Below are 13,751 nucleotides of genomic sequence, written 5' to 3'. Positions count from 1 at the left end.
TGGTAGATTACATAAAAGAGGGACACCATTTGTTAGTATTTTTTTTTATTTTGTGTGGTCCATTAAAGAAAATGTTGACCAATCTAATCTAATTCAACTTCAAGACAAACACATAAATAATATATCACGAGAATCCCACGTTTTAAGGTCGGAAGTAGTGTTTTTCTTTATTATTGTCTTTTGCCTTTTTACTCAATTTTGACCCTTGTATTCTTCCTACAATTTGGTTATGTCTACTTGGAAATGTTGTCATGTAATGCAATCACATTTGCTCAATATTCAACATCTTTCTCTCCTTTTACTAGAAAAGTTATTCGATAAGCAAGATCTTTGATTGACATGTCTATGTCGGTGAAAAAGAACAAGTACTCAAGTAAAATAGTTGAAATGTGCATACACCATGTTTTAAAGTGGTCCAAATTGGAAACTCAATGTTGACAATTACCATAGAAGTTGATGATTGAGTTTAATAAGCAAATAAGGTACTTAATTATTTGCTGCACTTGAGCTTTCGGAAACAACAATTCTAACTTGTCTAAGTTGGGGTAAGGTCTGTGTACACTAACCCCCACTTGTGGGATTACATCGACTATGTTGTTGTTGTAACATAGGATATGGAGAACCACTTTGTAATGTGATAAATAGCATTTCAATAAAGTACTCATTCATAACTAAATCATTTAAACATAGATTGAGTAAAAATGTGTCAAGAAAGTACAAAGATCATGCATTTACTTCTCAAACTATACAGAGTTATCAAGAAATACAAATGCCATAACTAGAATATTCAAAATTCATAAACATTTGTCTAATCATTTCAATGCTATAACCTAATCTTTATGATCATGATTTTCTTTGGTCAAGTTGATTGGAAACTCATCAAAGTGTTCAGAGAAACAATGTTCTTTCACCATGCTCTTCAAGGACTGATACACTGTGTACATCGAAGGTCTATCTTTCGGCCTTGAAACCACACACGAACATGCAATTTGAAGAACTCGCAAAATTTCATCATCTTGACCACTTCCAGCAAAAGCTTTATCAATCGCGTCCTTACTATTACCTGAGCTCGAAAGCTGATTAACCCAATCGACTAAACTACCTTTGAATCCCTCCTCTGCATTACCCGCACCAAGAGGCTTCCGCCCTGTCACCAACTCAAGCAGCACTACTCCAAAACTATACACATCCCCGTTCATTGAAGCAACCAACGTGCTCGAATACTCAGGAGCTACATAACCAAACTCTCCCAAATCCCCATTCACAAACGAACTATCATTTGAGTCAGCAGAACCAATAAGCCTTGCAAGCCCAAAATCCGTGATCCTAGCATCAAAATCATCGTCTACAAGAATCACATTCGAGCTAAGGTATTGATGCACATATGGCGGTTGACACCCATGATGAAGCCAAGCTAATCCTCTAGCTGCACCAGCAGCAACCCGCACCCTTGCTAACCAACCAAGCTCAGAACTATCATTTCTAATACCAGTACTAAGATTACCATGTAAAAGCGAATACAAACTTCCATTCTGCATATGCTTATAAACCAAAAGCCTTTCAGTATCAACAATACAAAATCCCAATAACGGGACTAAATTCGGGTGTCTAAGCTGTCCTAATCGATTCATCTCAGACCTAAACTGTTTTTCACTTGACTTACAACTACTCAACCTTTTAATAGCCAATGCTGATCCATCAATCAACATAGCTCTATAAGAAATACCAGTTCTAGTTGAAATAACAATATTTTCACTAGCAAATGAATTTGTAGCTACTAGTAAATCATTCAGCTTAATCTTATTAATAGGTTTTTGAAACAATGTCACCTGAACAAGCTTGTAAGCTCTCAATTTATCGACCCAATAATCACTGATACCACCACCACCTTTACCGTCACCGAATTCTCTATCTTTCTTACTAGGCTGGACTAAAAACCATCTCCAAATCCCAAATCCAAGAATCAGTGATGCAGCAGCACCAAAAACACCAGCAGCTATAATAATAACAAGATTTTTGTTACTCAAATTACTACATTTAGATCCAATTGGATTCCCACAAAGCCCATCATTCCCATCGAAATCATCTTTCGAAAACCGGTCTAAATCATCAGGAATAGAACCGGAAAGGCCATTGTTGGACACACTGAACCGTTTCAACCGGTCGAGCCGGCCGATCTCAAATGGGATCGACCCAGTAAGTTTGTTGTCATTTAGAATAAGGGTGTTCAAGAATTTGCAGTTAATAAACTCAGGGGGTATGGAACCGGAGAAAGAGTTGCTGGAGAGATCAAGATTGACGAGATAAGGTAACCAAGAACAGATTTGAACCGGGATTGGACCGGAAAAAGAGTTACCAGAGAGATCAAGAGATTGAAGAGAAGTACAGAACTGAAGGGCAGGTGGGAGTGAACCGGATAAAGACATTGAAGGAAGTTGAAGAGAAAGAAGGCGGTTTTCTTTCTCATTCCAGCAAGAAACACCAACAAGTTTACAAATTGAAGCTACAGAAGTGTTGGAGAATGACCAAGATGAGAGCTTGTTTAAAGGGTCAGAAAGTGCAGATTTGATACCTTCAAGACATTTAACATCATTTTCAATGGAAAAAGATGGGGTTAATGTGAAAATGAGGAAGAAAAGAATGAAGAAGAAGATGGGATTAGTTGATTTTGCTGTCATGGTGGGTGGGTTGAGTGTGGAGAAGTGAAGTGAGAAGGGGGTTAGGAAGAAGAAGAGGAACAGAGGGGGAAGAGCAAAAACAAGAATGAAGAGGCTGTGCTTCTTGTCATTTGACTGAGGTTTGAAATGACTAAAGACTGAGAAATTGGGACTTTTGGACTTTTGGTTGTGAGAAAAAGACATTTGTTACGGAGAGTCATGTGTCCGATTCGATTTTCGATACTCATATTATTTTGTAACTTGAATTCGAGATATCTAATTAAGATTCTATCATAATGCTTATTGATAATTAATGTAAGTCTTAATATATAATATGTCCATTTTTTTTTTATGACAAGGGATATTTGTAGCCCCCTTTGGGTGAGTACATAATAAAATCCCCAATCATATGTAATAGCTCGTAAATCACATAGGAGAGGTAACCGCATTAAGCAAGTCTGGTACAATGAACTCGACCTAGAAGGTGAACCTCTTACTTTCATGGGCAAGGAATTTCGAAGTTGAGACCTTCAAAATGAAAGTCCCAAGTCAAACTAATGGGTCATCCCGAAGGGTATATATGTCCATTAAACTTGTCAGTATTTTTTATTTAGATACTCGAACTAAATTTTTATCAACCAAACATATTAACTTCTAATAAAATGTTGCCAACATGGGTTGTGGTGCACTGGTGGGAGTGTTTCACCCTTAACCAGACGTTTCGAGTTCGAGCCCTGGATATGGAGAAAATCTTGTTGGGAGCGTCACCCCCGAATGGGCCCTACAATGCGCGATCCGAATTTAGTTGGATGCTCCAATATGGGCTCTGGACACCAGGTGGGAAACCAAAAAAAAAAAAAAAAACTTCTAATAAAATGTTTAAATTAGATATTTTTATTTCAAATTTTGAAAAAAGCTTTTGGGTGTGTTTCCATTTGTTTGTTCGATAAAAGAATATACGGATCAACTTCAAGTAGAAAATATGTATGTTTTAAGGCTTATTGAAATGAGTGTATATAATTAAAATAAATAACATGTTTTTATATGATTAACTAAATTACTTAATAGAATATTGAGAAAGCACAAAAAATATTATTACTAAATTTGAAGAAAATGTCTATTGAAATATTTTATTGGAATTTGAGATATTTGATTAAAATATGACTTAGTTTGAGTATTTAAATGGAATATCTTGATAAATTTAAGGGGTCGATAATGTATTGAGTCTTGATGTAGGGATATTGTATACCTAATAGATAACTAAGGGCATGTATTTTGCCATGAAAATTGTCAAATTTGACAATGATAGTTTTTGTGTTTAAGTAAAAAATGATATAAATTGGAGTTATTATGATTTTTTTTAATTTTGTTCGCTATTCGAAGTGAAATAATTTATTGATGTTTTTCAAATTTAAATTTAGATTTTTTTAAAATTTGATGATTAACATTAATTTGCAAAATTCAACTCATGGAAAAAATATGGTCAAACACCCACTAATTAAAGTTGAATTTATCTAAAGATAAACTAATGCTTATGTTAAGTGGCGGAGCCAGGATTTTCATGGAGGGGGTTCAACTTATAAGAAGTAAATAAGAAAATGGAGCAAACGGATCAGGAAAGAAAAAAATTATCCTTAACCCATTAAATATAACTTGCCTTGTCATGCCGCATTTAGCGTTTCTTTCTACTTTTACTATGCTTCATTGATTCTTTTTTTTAAAAATGATTTTTTCTTTAATTTTTTATTATTTTACTTTATTTTGAATTTTTAAAATAAATTAAATTAGTGTTCATTCAATCATATGTTACTTTAAAAATTGTTTAATACTCTTTAAAATGTGTGGGGATTGAGTTACTAATATTATAATGCATATTAAAAGGATACATAAATGGCATCGCCAATTTTTTGTTCATTTATTCAATTTATAAGGTTTTCCATCGGTAAAAAAAATGAATAAATCATATCAATGTAGTTTACGTCTCTCTAGAATAGAACTGAAAAAATGAGAAAGAAATATGATGAATAATCATGTCTTTCAAATTTATTCGTTCGATTAAGTTTAACTTATCTTTAAAGTTTTTTTTTCTCTATCTCAATTTCAAGTTTAAGAATAATTGACAGTTTTTTAAAAAGTTCCTTTGAATTAATATATAAAAAGAGAGTTACGTAAAAATAAAATGAGCAATGGAGACAAAAATAATAAAATACAAAAATGAAAATAATGTGCCTTAGAAATTCGAAAAAATGAATATTGAAAAGGAGAAATAACATTAAAAATGAAAAAAAAAAAAAAACAATAAAGCTCCAGCCCAAAAATGTTGAGCCCATCTCAGCCTTGCTATTTGATTTTCCAAATGAAGAAAACAAGAAAATTTTTAGGAAAGTGTTTTTGCGCAGAATCGAACTTATGACGTCCAAGCGAATTCTTGAATCCCCTTTACCACTGAGCTAGCCTCTTTACATGTGTTTAGGTGGTTCATTTTAATATAAACACACATAAAAACAGAATTTGACCTTATATATACCGTGTAATTTTTCGACGAGGGGGTCGGGTGACCCCCTAACCTCCATGTAGATCCACCCCAGCAGTTATGTTGTTTTAGTTCATTCATAACATGTTATAAGTAATTTGTTTAATATGATTACCTAAAGTAGACTTTGAGTTTTGATATTAAAGTTAGATTACTATTGTAATATTTATTTATACCATACTCGATCATGCTTTTAGTATTTTAGCTCTTTCATAGCATGTTATATATGATTAATTTTCATATGATGACCTAAACGAGATATTGTATTTTGACATTAATGTAAAGATATATATTAACTAATTAAAGTTAAATCATAAATATTAATTTATAGGTACACATCACACATTCATTGTTTTATCTCATTTACTTATAGCATGTTATATACAAGCATTTCATATGATGACCTAAGGGAGTAATGCGTAGTTTTCAAAAATTACTTTTTTAAAAAAAATTAATACTCCGTTGGATCAAACTTTCATTATTAAATTACTACAAAACACTCGTGAAGAGACAACCTTATGACGTGACCTAATAGTGAGGTCATAATTAAAATAGTTTCAATGATTTAATAAAAAAAATGAAGAAGAAAAATAGTGTTTAATGAATTATAAGAAACAATTGTCAGATGAGAGGAAGAATCATTAGGTATAATCTTTATTTGGTTTGAGCTCTCCAATTGTACCAAACATCGAATATTATATAATTGAAGTTTGAACATTACAAAAATAATCTCCAATCAAAATACAAACATCCTTTTTTTTTTTATTATAAGGCTAAAATAAGTCTCTCATGTCTATGAGAAGCGTGGACAAATTACCTAATCTAAAATAAGTGAGGGCCATATTGTTGTGAATTATGATACTATTTGGACACCTTTATTGTAGATTTCACAATGCTAATTATCAAATGCAACTATTGTTTTTTAATATTTACTATTTATAGCAAATCTTGTATTGTCACGCACTTGTATTTGATTGGTAGTAATTTCAATTTATTTATAACTAATAATACATAAATTAGTTATACACCATATTCAATATTACATGGTGTATAAATAATACTTAACAAACCATGATACCAACAATACAAAAGCTATTAATACATCATCGATAAACATGATTAGAAATAGAATTGTCCTTAATATATTAAGTTAAATAGTGAATATGAAATAATCTCAACATAACTAATTCTAACATTAGCAATACATTCTATCAAGTTATACTATTCTTATACATTCCATCAAATAACTTCTAAGGTACATCTTTGATAGCTATGCAACTAATTTAACGTTGTAGTATATATATAAAATAAAATAAATTGGAGAAAGAATAAAACATGAAACTGAAGTTTGAGAATTGAGAATCAATCAAGATCATATATGAGTAGAAAAAATAATTATGTGTATCTATCTAGAAAGCCACTTTGTTTAAATTGTTAATTAGCTCAACAAATATAACATGAGGGGGCTTAACTATAAGTTAGAAAGTTCCTCATAAAGCACATGAGACGGATCTAACATTTTTCGTTTAAACTTATAAAAATTCAACAACTTTAATTTAATATGAAGTTGTCAATATAACTATTATATCACATTAATTTTTATATAATTATTTTTTTATTAACTTAAAGTCGCTATGAAAATTCATAATAATCAAATCTTAGACCCAACTATATAAAGTGTTATGATGGATGAAACATGGGGCTTATATGCCTATTCGTTGGTTTTTTCAAGTAGTTCATATATTATTTGAAAAATTGCTTGAAGCATATCAGAAATTGTTATAAAGTATGACTTCACAATCTATATAAACATGACTTGATATATTTTCTATTATTGAAAATATAAGAAGAATTAATGATTGATGATGTAATTTTTCCTACAAAAATTATATATTTTCTTTTTATTATTATTACTTTCATACATCATTATCTCATAATCGTTCCATCAAAGAGAAGCAAATGAAAAACTTTCGTAAAAATTCTCATAGAATCTAGAATGAAAAGAACTTATCAGACACAACAACAACTCAAATACACAAAAGTTAGAATTAATGCTCTCTCCCTAAGAATTTGACAAAGTTGAGATTAAGAATTAATTAAAAGTTTACAAGTGTCGACTTAGGATTCTGTCCACTTGTATATATGTAAAACGTCTAATTAAGGCATCATTTAATTTTTATTGTGTCATTAGGTAGAGACCATGTGTTTTGCATTTACTTTAAATAGATTTGACTCTCTTATGTTATTGGAAACTTTTTGTATATATTATTATTATTATTATTATTATTTTGCTAAATGTGTTAAAGAATATATTTGTTTGTTATGTGAAACTTACTTTATATGGTTCTTAATTTTCTCAAAACCATACAAGTGTTTTAATATAATTACGGTTGCTTTCATATTTTAGTGGTATCCTTTTTTTGTCAAATTTTGTTTTCTAATTGGCTAAATCTTAAAATTGCAAAAAGATATACACTCTTTGTTCTGCACTAGAAAATAAAATAAAAACTTTTTATTAACACAATATATTCAGAATTAATAGTTTAATAAAAATATATATATATAAGCAGAAAATTCTTGGAAATACTGTAGATTCGATTAAATCTATACGCAGGGCCCCTTTGGGTATCCCCTTTTTGACAATATTGCTTCATCATAGAATGGCACATACTTTCTTTTGTTACCCGTGATTAATTTGGAGTCGTATCGAAAAATTCTATTTTAGAGTAAAGTATTTTCGACAGAATATTTTTCACTTGAGTTGGAGACCTTTCTGATTAAAAATAAAGAAACTGGTGTTTGGTCAGAGTTTTAAATATTTTTGGAAAATTAAATTTGAGTGAAGTTTGGATTGAGTTTCTTGGTCATAGGTTTTGAAAATTATTTCACTTTTTGAAAGAAAACATGAAACATGCTTTATGCTCATAAGTTTTAAGAACCATTTTTATAATGAATTCGATAATACAAATCCAAAAAGTTATTATGCAAATTACAATCAGGTTTACGCCACAACAAAGTACAACTGAAATAATTAGCTTCAACATTTCACGTATTAGAGTATAATATAATCAAATGAAAATAATAATTAGCTCAATTTTTTTGTAAGTCGTTAAATCATTGAACTTGAAATTCTTTTATGATCATATGAATAAATATCTTGCGAAATTTGAGGTTAAGCAAATAAGGCACTACTGATGAAAAACTTTTTGTCGGTAAATCATACTTTTTCAAGACAAATTGTAACTGAATATTAGTTAAAACTATCTCAAACTAGATATCAATTTTAGGAGCGTGTTTAATGAGGGAAAAAGTAGATAGAATTGATTGGAGTCACAAATAGATGGATTTTTTAAAAATTATTATTATTATTTTGTAAAATATAAAAGTTTGAGGTATATATTAGATCTCATGTGCCGGAAGAAAAAAAAAAGAGGTACGTGGTGAAGTAGTAAATACTTAGGACTTGTTTGACCGTAGATCTCATGTGCCGGAAGGAAAAAAAAAAGTATGCAGTGGAGTACTAAATATTTAGAACTCGTTTGATCATAAATATTATAAATATCTATTAAAAGTTTGAGGTATATATTAGCTCAAAAACGAGTGATCTTTTAAATGCCAATTATTTTTTTTCAAAAACTAAATAAATTTTATGACCAGACAAATTTCGTCATATTTTTTTCAATAGATATTTATAATATTTATGATCAAACGAGTTCTAAATATTTAGTACTCCACTGCATACTTTTTTTTTTCCTTCCGGCACATGAGATCTACGGTCAAACAAGTCCTAAATATTTACTACTTCACCACGTACCTCGTTTTTTTTTCTTCCGGCACATGAGATCGTTCCCATCTTGGAGCTAGTCAATCAAAAAATGTGCCTTGGCCCTTCCTTGATTGTTATTTTGCAATCAAATTTCCATCCACTAACCCCACAGAATAAATTAAAGATTACTATATTCTCTTTATTATATAAATGAAGGGAACCATTCTTGAGAAAAAACACACGACTTTCTTCTCTCTTTTTAATTTTTTAATTTTTTTTGTTCAATCATGACTCAAAAAAACAAGGTGCAAGAAAAAAAAATCTCTTTGTGAAAAAACCATGCAAATAGTGATTAATATCATTACACTATCATCTTTCTCTCTTGCATCCATCAATTTTGGAGGAACAACAAATAAACACCAAAAAAATTCCCAATCCTCAACCAATAATATTTCTAATATCTCATCTTTTCAACTAGAAAAAGGGAATTACAAGAAATCACAAATTCCAAAAACCAAGTCAAATTTTTACACATTTGTTAAAGAACATGATCAAGGAGAGAGTAAACAATCTTCCTCTTGTTTAGTTCATCAAAATAATATTATTGATCATGATCAAGATGGGATTTTTTCTGATTATATCAAGAAATTTCATAAGAGAAATCAAGATGATTTAAGTAATTTGAGTGCTCAAATTACAAATCATAAGGCTTCAAATTATATCAAGAAGTTTCATGAGAAAAATTGTTATGAGTCTTTGGCTACTGCTGGATTACCTCTAATTAGATTGTCTCCTCCTCCTAAATCTCTAGTTAATAAGGCAACAACAGCAGCTTAATTATTATAAATTGATTAATATGTTCTTGTATGTATGTGATTTATATTATCAGTGTAATTTAACCTGATATAACATGCATAAGTTATCATTTATAAAGATTAGCAAACAATATTATTAATTAATAGTGTTGTATGCAATTACTGATTTGATTGGATAAATATTATATAGACAATTAGTGCACATGAACAAATCTAATATTATTGTATTGGACTTAAGTTATATATATTGATAGTTTTTTATTACAGTATTATTTTATTACAGAATATTTTCGATTTAAATATACCTTATGTTCTACTTTCAGTCTAAAAATATCCCTTTTATATATTTTGGCAAAAATGGACATGTGACAAGATCAGAATCAAATGATCCATCTCCAATTTTGAATACTCGATTCCTTTAGAAACCACTAGTTTAACCCATCTCCGACCCATTTTCTCTGTTTTGAGTTCTTATCATGCCCTAATTAATAGATTATACCATCTTTTATATATATACATCTTCTCTAGAGGTCTCAAAAGTAATTTGACGTATTTTCAGATGAATCTTCCACTATGGCTAGATTTATAACATTCCTCCAGGCCTCAAAAAGAACCTCGTCTTCAAAGTTCGAATTAAGTAGAAAACGTAGCAATATCCACTTGATATTGTCAACATCAAACAAAGGATTTATAGCAACATTAGTGTGACACCATTTCAACGAACACATGTTCTACAAGGTTCAAATGTAATTAATATATTATAATGGACACATATTCATCGTATAGTATTCAAATCTGCTAGAGTTATATTGATTTAAATATATAATTATATTTTTATAGAAAGTCGTTGTAAGAGTATAGTGATTAATTAAAGTGTAAATAGTTGTTCGATAGTTAATTGACATTTTCGTAATTCAACTTTTTTAATTTAGAGGTTTTTCACTTTTAAAATATGATGATGACGTGTTGATCACAAATTCACAATCAGTAATATCATAGCAAGTAAAAATGAAAAACTTCAACATAATCTATTTCAAGATACACACAATTTCAAGAATATTTCAAAAAGAGTACATTTTTTAGTAGTATCATACCAAATAAATAAATAAATTTCCATACAAAATATGGAACATAAATCTACTTCAAGGTATACAATTTCAATAATATTTCAAAAAGTACAATTTTCTAGTAGTATCATAGCAAGTAATAAATTAGTTTCCATACAAAATATGGAACATAATCTATTCTAAGATACACTATTTTAAAGATACTTCAAAAAAGTTTTTTATTTTTTTTGTATAAATAGACCATCCTAGACATACATGATTGTACACAAAACATTACCATAAGAGAAGCGTGTCAGTCTAGAAGTCTTTGAATATCCGATAAAAATGGTGGCCACTAAGAGATCAATTTTTTTAATTGGATTGTTTTGTTTAGCTCTTCTAATTTTGATTTCAGGTACTGAAGCTATTGATCAAGCCGTTAATATAGGAAGATGTTCTGATTATCCAGATTGTAATGCAGCTTGTATTCAAGCATTTTTTAAGGGGGGTGGTTGTCTGATGGTTAAAGGGACAAACAGTTGTTTTTGTGAACCTAAACCATAATTAGTTAGTCAAAAATTACCGCCAATTATTGGCTTATGTTGTTTGATTAGTAATCAATTTTTAAGATTTTGGATTATTCCAAAATTACTTTATATGATTTATTGAAGAAAACTCTTGTCTTCTATAAGTCCAATTTTAATTGATGTCATGTCAAATTCAGGATCATCTTAACCCCTAGGCCACTAAAGTTATCGCTAGGAGTCCCATATATTTTGGGGGGGCCATTTTAAAAAAATAATTACTTATATATGTTATTTTTAAATTATTTGATGAGTGTTATGATTTCTCCTAAGGAAATTGCATATGAGATAAAAATAAACTTGAATTTCATAAGAAACAATTTGATGAAAACATGGATAGCGAAATCACAAAGTCACTTGAAGAATCTTTTAGAGTTGATTATTTTATATATATATAGTAGATCAAACTATTTTTTCACTTCAAAATAGATTTGAACCAATTGAAAAACATATGAAAATATTTTTAATTTCTTATTTAGTGGTAAAATATTGAGATCACTAGATGATGAGAATTTAAAAGATATTGTCTTAACCTTGAACTTTTTTTAACACGTAATAGTTATTCTGATATTGATGGTTTAGATTTGATTTTTGAACTTAAAGTGTTAAGGGAAATAATACGAGTAGAAGATAATGATCTAATGGAAATACTAAATCAAATAAAAAGACTTGATTCTTTCCAAATACACATATTGCTTATAGAATAATGCTAACAGTTCTAGTAACCACCTCAGCCGAAAGAAGTTTTTTTGAAATTAAAATTGATTAAATCTTCTTTAAGATCAGCAATGTCTTAAGAGAGATCGAATGAATTAGTTATATTATCATTTGTAAAGGAATTATTAAAACAAATTGATTATAAAACAGTACCTGATGTTTCGCATCTAAAATGGCAAGAAAAGTAATTTTAAATTAAAGTATATATGATGAAAAAAATAATATTAGGACCCCTCTCTTAAGTTCGCTTTAGACCCCCAATGTTGTTGAGTCGGCCCTGATCAAATTCTCATCTTTTATTACTATTTATTTTCGGTTTTGATTCTGTTTTGAACAGAACTAAAAACAAGAGCTTGATGTTGATGAGCTCTTCACCTATAATATCTCCTCAATATTTTTTTGTAACATTAGATATTACTAAAGTGTTAAAAAGGTAAATTTTGTGGCATATTTTCTAATTGTTTGATCTCATATAGTAAAAAAAAAAATTAAAAAAGAATTACATTTTAGAATTAGAAAGGTTGGAAAATAGAAATGCCTATGATCAAAATTCAAACCAACATGAAAATCACATAAAAAGTTCAAGAAATAACTTTGAATTAAAAATTAATTATAGATATAATAAGGCATACATCGATTTAGTTAGCACGATTAAGCTACAAATAAAATAAACACACTAAAGAATTTTAGAAATAAAGAAAAAAGAATATATATATATATATTCCCATTTGATTCGGCTTTTCATAGATCTACATGGGAATCTTCATCAGATCGATCATGCAGTTTGGGCCAATCAAGCAGAGATCGATTGGCCTGCCACAAAGCTGACATTAGAAGACTGAGACCCACAGCACCAAGAAAGCTGGACGACATAGGATCAAAAGTTCAGGATGAACAGGCGGGAAACAGACGTTTAAAGCGGAGGGAAAACCAATCTCAGAAGGGAAATCCGAATGAAAGGGAAAATTCCTGTGATTCTTGGTTAGCTGACTAAGAGCGGATGGGGCGGGCAAGGAGAACGGCATTGCTATAGGTTCGATTCATCAATGTCGGCATCTAAGTCACAGATTGATGTTGTCCTCAAAATACCCCTTAATTTTTACTCAACTATATCCGTAGTATCAGAATTTCGACCACCCGATCGTTCTTATGGATCTCGATATGTTTGGCTAACTACGATGGAATAGAGCCATTCTAAATTGTTATGGGAGTAATGATTAATTGAAAGGTAAAATAATTATTCAATATTAAATTGAAATTTTGATAATTCAATTTTTCAATTTTTCAACTTTTCAACTTCCAAATTTTAAAATAATAAGATGCTGAGTATTTTACTGTAACAACTAACAATCACAGTTGACTACTAATCAATGTAGATTAGAATAGCATCATAGCAAGTAATAAACAAATTAAATATGAAACATAATCAATTTCAAGATACATAATTTCAAAGACATTTCTAGAGAATACATTTTTTAAAATATAAATAGACCTTCCTAGACATACATGATAATTGATGTATTAAACATTATAGACGATCAGAAACTTATCAGTCTAGAAGTCTATGAATATCCAACAAAAATGGCGGCCACTAAGAGATCAGTTTTACTAATTGGATTGTTTTATTTGGCTC

General features: G+C 29.7%; 1 protein-coding gene across 1 annotated transcript; it reads right to left on the bottom strand.

Annotated features, from left to right (window-relative positions):
• Positions 1 to 704: 704 nt before the first annotated feature.
• LOC125830818 (probable inactive receptor kinase At1g27190) lies at positions 705 to 2,691 on the bottom strand. Its single transcript, XM_049509993.1, has one exon. The coding sequence runs from the start codon at positions 2,676 to 2,678 to the stop codon at positions 831 to 833; it is 1,848 nt and encodes a 615-aa protein (XP_049365950.1). The 5' UTR covers positions 2,679 to 2,691; the 3' UTR covers positions 705 to 830.
• Positions 2,692 to 13,751: the final 11,060 nt, after the last annotated feature.

Source organism: Solanum verrucosum, unplaced genomic scaffold, assembly GCF_900185275.1.
Source record: "Solanum verrucosum unplaced genomic scaffold, falcon-dt-bn FXZP01000154.1, whole genome shotgun sequence".
NCBI lineage: Eukaryota > Viridiplantae > Streptophyta > Magnoliopsida > Solanales > Solanaceae > Solanum > Solanum verrucosum.
Note: the sequence above shows the minus strand (reverse complement) of the source record. Positions and strands in the feature narration are given on the sequence as shown.

Excerpts from the sequence above, each read along its gene's own strand:
- LOC125830818 (XM_049509993.1), bottom strand. The coding sequence starts at position 2,678 with ATGACAGCAAAATCAACTAATCCCATCTTCTTCTTCATTCTTTTCTTC.